The 7,150-nt window shown below is 42.6% G+C and overlaps 1 protein-coding gene across 4 annotated transcripts in view; it reads right to left on the reverse strand.

The window, feature by feature from the left end:
• Positions 1 to 7,150, reverse strand: part of IL5RA (interleukin 5 receptor, alpha) — a 41,889-nt gene that overhangs the window by 27,333 nt on the left and 7,406 nt on the right. For all 4 annotated transcript variants that reach the window (XM_011937232.1, XM_011937233.1, XM_011937234.1 and 1 more), the window contains 4 exons: positions 6,601 to 6,746; positions 5,620 to 5,758; positions 2,069 to 2,222; positions 1,802 to 1,989 (listed from right to left, as the gene is read on the reverse strand). In XM_011937232.1, the coding sequence (XP_011792622.1) occupies positions 1,802 to 1,989; positions 2,069 to 2,222; positions 5,620 to 5,758; positions 6,601 to 6,746 (627 nt within the window). The remainder of the gene's footprint in view (positions 1 to 1,801; positions 1,990 to 2,068; positions 2,223 to 5,619; positions 5,759 to 6,600; positions 6,747 to 7,150) is intronic.

Raw genomic sequence — 7,150 nt, forward strand, 5'->3', positions numbered from 1 at the left:
GAGGCTGAGGAGGGCAGACTGCTTGAGCTCAGGAGTTTGAGACAAGCCTAGGAAACATGGTGAAACCTCGTCTTTACAAAAAATATAAAAATTAGCCAGGCGTGGTGGCATGCGCCTGTAGTCCCAGCACTTTGGGAGGCTGAGGCAGGAGAATCACTTGAACCCGGGAGGCGGAGATTGCAGTGAGCCGATATCATGCCACTGCACTCCAACCTGGGGGACAGAGTGAGACTCTGTCTCAAAAAAAAAAAAAAAAGAAGAATGGATCGGTCTTCACTTAGGACTCTAATGTCCTTTCCCCTGAGATCTCACTTGATTGTCTTATGGTCCCGTGAGGTGAGGGGAAAATTAATTCTTAATGAGTGTCCTTGTCTTAGGTAATGTGACTTAGACCTCACAATTAATAGGGACAAGCTAAGAGTGGGGTCGACTGGCTTCAGAGCCTCCTGTTCCCTAAGGAGAAAATTCTTAACCAAGAAAGTACTTATTTATTTTAGTAATCCTAGGAATTAGCCTCAATAAAATGAAAATCATAAAAGAAAATGAATTCCTGTGGTCTGTACTAGATCATATCCATTTTCATATTAATATCATTGTTTCCTAGGTCTTCCTCAGCATCTTTCATTGCCTAATTTCATGAAAGTGACATTTTTAGTTCACCTAAGAAAAATACTACTGGAGAGAATTGCATAACCTCTTTAGTAAGGGCTATGATTCTTGACACAAAGTTATATTTCATTGGAAAATAGATATGTCACAGCCAAATCATACTCTCAAAATAATATTGTAGCGTATTTATTAAACCTTTATGCCAGGCACTGTTCTAAGAACTTTATCATTAGTAACACAATTCTCACGAAAACCGCACAGGAAGTATTGATTCCTCTCCATTGTTTCAGATAAGAAGATTAGGCACAAAGGAATGATCAGCTTGTCCAAGGTCACTCAGTCAGCGGTGGAGCCAGGATCCAAATCCAGGCAGTCTGGCCCCACAGCCCACAATAACCACCCACCACTGAAATCTGGAATCTCCGTAACTAAGTATGCCATGTGAGAGCGCCTGGTGAGTTTCATGAATAGAACTATCTGGGATGAGGAAGAGTGTCTTCTCTGTTGAGAACTGAGCAGATGAAACAATGAATATAATTTTTAGAGCTGAGAATTGCACACTGAGATATTCAAGCTGCAGAACATCCAGGAGATGGGCCAGAACAGTGAGAAATGCAGAGAGAGAGATGTTAGCCTGGAGAAGAAGGGCTTCTGGATGGGAAAGCTGCTGCCTGCGAACAGCTAAGAGAGGCCATTCGTTAGGGAAAGGACTCAAACCGGCTGGGGTGGCACTAGTCCATCACAGGACCCAGGGGCAGAAATTTCACAAAACCTGTCAGAACTCATGAAAGATTAAATGGTCTCTTTTAAGCAGCCAGTTCACTTTTCCTGGTGCAGTGATTCTCAACTGGGGGAAATTTTACCCCCTGAGGGACATTTGGCAAAGTGTGAGACTTTTTAAAAAATCACAGCTCAGGGGCAGAGGGACATGCTACTGGCATCGAGTGTGTCGAGGCCCCTCTGCTGCTAAATATCCTGCAATGCCCAGGACAGCCCTCTATAACACAGCTATCCCGCAAAAATCAGTGGCGGTGTTGGGCTGGAGAACCCTGCCTCAGTGGTTTTCAAACATGGGCCTGATGCTTACTTAGCATCAGAAAAGTAGTAGAACTAGGTGATCTTTATAACCCTTCCCTCCAGTGCTGAGATTCTGAGATTCAGTTATTTCAGCTTTGGGTTAAGTCGATCTTACCAATGGCGTGAAGGGCAAACAGCTGATCAAAGGGCTTGATGGCAGAGTGCTTGCTGGAGCCGTTAACAAGCACTGCAAGCCAGTCACGCCCTCTGCTGCGGATAAAAGTCCTGGGAAACCAGCATGCGATGTTTCTCCCCAGTGAGTCTTTGCTGTATTCTTGGCATTCTTCGGTCCAAGAGCCATACCTAAATTGGAACACTCATGAGTTTTATGAGGTTGCAGGAAACAACCATTTGCCTAAGTAAAAATAGGTACAGTACTAACCTATAGTAGAGAAGATACTGCGTGTCCTCAGGGGCATCTGTGCCAACAAGCCAGGTGCAGTGAAGGGAAACTTGGTATGGCCTTAAATGTGAATAATTATCTGCTGTAGTGTTTGTGGTGCAAGTTAAATTCACAACTGAGGTTCCGGGAGACCCTAGGTAGTCAAAAATAAAAAGAACAAAACATTGCCATGGCAAACTCTGAATTTCATGCTTCTTTTGGAACTATAGTGATGTGAACATCTTATTCACCACCAAAAAATAATCATCTTCACATTTCTTTTTCCCTCGAGACAGAGCCTCTCTCTGTCACCCAGGCTGCAGTGCAGTGGTGTGATCTCAGCTGACTGCAACCTCTGCCTCCTGGGTTGGAGCGATTCTCATGCCTTGGTCTCCCAAGTAGCTGGGATGACAGGTGTGCACCACCACACCTGGCTAATTTTTGTGTTTTTGGTAGAGATGGGGTTTCACCACGTTGGCCAGGCTGGTCTCGAACTCCTGACCTCAAGTGATCTACCCGCCTCAGCCTCCTAAAATGCTGAAATTACAGGCATGAGCCACCATGCCCGGCCATCATCACATATTTCTAGAAACCTACTAACTACAAAAGGCCAACTTACTGGAGATATGGAATTAGAATTATAAAGTCCCCATTTCTGATATTAAAGAGCTTCCCAGCTATTTTGTTTGGGGCTTGGGGGTGGTGTTTGTGCAATAAATGTGACAAAGTTGAAGAGAAGTACAATATATTGTCGTTTAGAGGTTGATGTCCAGCAACTTTGGTGCTCTAATGCCACATTTGTTAATAACTAGCTGTGAGACATTGACCCCCACTTTTCTGGGCTCTGTATTTTCGACTGTAAAGGAGAGGGTTGGTACAGGAAGGTCTTGAGTATTCCTTTCCATCCTAGAATTGTGTGATTCATTAGGTTGTATCCAAATGCTTCATGAATTACATAGCTTGCTGCTCAGAAGAAATGAGTTTTGACAACACTGCAAGATAATATCACTGCTTTGCAGACTTGATGCACATTAGCATGTTAAAGTCCTCTTTAATATACTAGGACTTTAAGAAAACCTTGAATTGGCCAGGCATGGTGCTCATGCCTGTAATCCTAGCACTCTGGGGAGCCAAGGCTGGTGGATATCTCTTGAGTCCAGGAGTTTGAGACCAGCCCAGGAAACATGGTGAAACCTCGTCTTTACAAAAAATATAAAAATTAGCCAGGCGTGGTGGCATGCACCTGTAGTCCCAGCACTTTGGGAGGCTGAGGAGGGCAGACTGCTTGAGCTCAGGAGTTTGAAACAAGCCTGGGTAACATGGCGAAACCCCAACTCTACAAAACATACAAAAATTAGCCAGGTGTGGTGGCATGTGCCTGTAGTTCCAGCTACTTGGGAAGTTGAGGTGGGAGGATCACTTGGGCTGGGGAGGTCGAGGCTGCAATGAACCAAGATCATGCCACTACACTCCAGCCTGGGCAACAACAGAGTGAGACCCTGTCTCAAAAAACAAAAAGAAAACCTTCAGATTTTATTTTATTTATGATTATTATTGTTACTTGGAAACAGAGTCATTCTGTCACCCAGGCTACAGTGCAGTGGCATAATCTCAGCTCACTGCAACCTCCCCCTCCTGGGTTCAAGCAGTTCTCCTGCCTCAGCCTCCCCGGTAATTGGGATTACAGGCACGTGCCACCACACTTAGCTAATTTTTGTATTTTTAGTAGAGACAGGGTTTCACCATGTTGGCCAGGCTGGTCTCGATCTCCTGGCCTCAAGCTATCCACCTACCTCGACCTCCCAAAGTGCTGGGATTACAAGCGTGAGCCACCGCACCCAGCCAAGATTTTAAATGCAAACTTATTTATGTTTGCTTCATTAAGGCTTTCTCAAATTAGGTGACTAGAAAGACTTGTTTTCGTTTCAACCTCTCATTGCTGTATTAACTGTTGGTCTTTCAAATACACTGTGGGAAACACTGGTCTTCGTGGTGGTTGCTCAGAGAAGGAAACAAGCTCTTGCACCCAGGCCAGGAAGGACCACATCCAAGTGGGAGCCTTGAGAGATACAGGGGGTCTTTGGATCGTAACTTAAGTCAGCTGTAGATTATTTTTATCACTGTCAGCCAGTGTTTTTCAAGAAGCAGAGGGAGAAGATGATGAGAGAGAGCCTCTTATTACCTGTAGAGAAGTTAAAGATGGATTTCTTCTTTATATCTGTACTTTTGCTTTTGCACAGATAAAAAGAAGAAATATCTCGAAGCAAATTGACTTATTCAGTTCATGTATATATTCATATATTAGGTTGATGCAAAAGTAATTGTGATTTTGGTCATTACTTTTGCACCAACCTAATATATATTTGTCCATGCACCAAATGACTGGAAAGTCCATGCGCAAGTATAGTTTAGAGATCTATAGAGACTCTTTGTCTTATAGTTCTCATCCAAGGAATCATTTTATGTGAATTCCACTTGGTTCAAAACAGAAATAGTTTTTATTAGTGTCATCCTATATTAGAGTGCTCAGAGGATAATTAGAATTGTAGAAATGTAAGCTGCAAAGTGCCTTATAGGTAAAATCCAGTTATTCATTATAGAAAGGGGGAATAGTGGTTTGACGTGAGCCACATACAATAACCCATCTCTGTGATCCTGTATCTGCCTTGGATTAGTCTCTGTACTTGGGATCAAGCCCACGCAAATTGGCTGGTATGTGGTCTAGACAAGTTATAACAAGTAAATGGGGTCGGACATGGTGGCTCACGTCTGTAATCCCAGCACTTTGGGAGGCTGAGGTGGGTGGATGGCTTGAGGCCAGAAGATCGAGACCAGCCTGGCCAACATGGTAAAACCCCATCTCAATAATAATAATAATAGTACAAAAATTAGTCCAGCATGGAGGCGCATGCCTATAATCCCAGCTACTTGGGAGGCTGTGACATGAGAACCGCTTGAACCCAGGAGGCAGAGGTTGCAGTGAGTCGAGAACACACTGCTGCACTTCAGCCTGGGCAACAGAGGGAGACTCTATCTAAAAAAAAAAAAAAAAAGTAAATGAGAAGATCTTTATGATTCTGTTTTAAGTTACCAACACAATTCAGGAAGCATGGTCTTTTCAGCTGGCGATATGGCAGGATAATTGTTCGAAAATTACCCGTGAGCTCAACTGACCAAGGCAATTGTTACTGGGTGCACCCATATGCCTCAGGACTTGGTAGCCTGCTTCTCCTCTTTTCTCTCCCCTATTGTGTGTGTGCACTTAAGTGTTTGATCAGAAGTATTACTGATTCTAAGTATCAGAAACACCAACTTTCCACTGGAGGCCAATTCACAGACGGTGGATATTTCTGCAAGAATGTGCCAGATGAAATTCAGTTGGTTATGATAAGAAGTGGCAGCAGCCTTAGTTAGGATGTTGTTGATATGGGAGAGTACTTGACAAGAACAGGTGACTGACTAAAGCAAAGTGAGTTAGTGTTAATTTTTCTGCTTTTCCATATTTGCAAAGTCCAAAACATACAAACTGGACTTTTGGAGGCCTGCTTTACCTGGTGGGGCATGAAGTTCAGCAGAAGCCCAGCTGCTGGCCAGGAGTGAGTGGTCGTTCTGCAAGATGGTCCTCACACTTGCTGAAAAGCCTTTGTGGAGGATGGTTACACATTTGCTTTCAGTGATTCTGGTTTCATACTAAAAATAAAACCCACAAGTCTTGATACATAAAAGAGAACTAGCCTTAAGAGAGCTATTTTAATCAAATATGCATTTTCTTCTACTTTTTAAATGACGAGTAAGATGCAATGAAATAGTTTTGCTAGAAAAAAAGTCAAAACAAAACTATTGTAATAACAACATAGTAACTTCTCAATGACACATGACACATTATTCTTGTAAAAACAAACGAAATATTACAGTTAAACTGAAGTTGCCTTTGACCACCATCTCCCCAGAGGTCAATGTTTGACAGAAAATTCTCTAGAATTCCATATTGACTGAAAAATAGTTAATATGAATCACTTCTCCCTTTGTTTGACTTTATTACACACCTAATATGTAGCGGGTGCCTGAATGTAGCCCCGAGGTAAAATTGAGGCTCTGAGAAGCTAAATGACTTGTCCCAGGTTGCAAAGGCAGGGAGTGGATGAACTGGGATTCGAACTTGGTTTCCCTGACTCTCCACTCTGTCTGCTGTCTTCTTGTTTTGCTAGGCTACTGTCTCCTGTTCTGTTGGTGATTTTAGGGGAAACAGAAAACCAGTATCCAATCCATTGTGCCTAAAAAGTTACTAAACATTCTTCCTTAAGGGAAAGAATCATCGGAAAGTTAAAATGTTCTGCAATGCCATTTAACACTGAACAATACATCCAGCACTAGCTCACAGACATTCTTAGAGAGACACTAGTCTACTGGTAACATAACAAAGAGCCTGTCAGTACTTTTATTTTTTAATCTAAAATTTCATTTGATAAAGAAAATGCAGTCAAAATGCATATTTATTCTCAATAAGGATGTCCATTAGAATAAACACTTACATCATCTTCTTTTGGAGCGTTTATTTTCACTTGATATTCTAGATTAACATTCCTTTGCTCTTGATCAGGATTTGGTTCCCAATGTAAAAGAACTTGAGCCAAACCAGTAACTTTAATGGTGAAATTGACAGGTGGGAGAAGTGAAACTGTTGATTCAAAGAATAAAGAAACAACACAATGTTCAACGGGACATAGGCAGCACTTTTAAAACTTTTTGAATATTTGTTGCCCTGCAGATGCTGTCCTGGACATGCCAGCACCACAGACACAGTTGCTCCTGCCATGCCTGTAACACCGGGGCAAAGAGAAAGTGTCTATTTCTACCTGAGTAGCTAGGACTACAGGCGCATGCCACCACGCTGGGCTAATGGGGTTTTTTTTTTTTTTTTTTTTTTTATTTTATAGACAGGTTTTCACCATGTTGGCTAGGCTGGTCTCCAACTGCTAAATTCAAGTGATCTGCCCGCCTCAGCCTCCCAAAGTGCTAGGATTACAGGCAGGAGCCACCACGCCCAGCCTAGAAGAGGTTTCTTTAAAACTGTTTTTAACA

The sequence above is a fragment of the Colobus angolensis genome, unplaced genomic scaffold (genome assembly GCF_000951035.1).
Source record: "Colobus angolensis palliatus isolate OR3802 unplaced genomic scaffold, Cang.pa_1.0 Scaffold160, whole genome shotgun sequence".
NCBI classification, from domain to species: Eukaryota; Metazoa; Chordata; class Mammalia; order Primates; family Cercopithecidae; genus Colobus; species Colobus angolensis.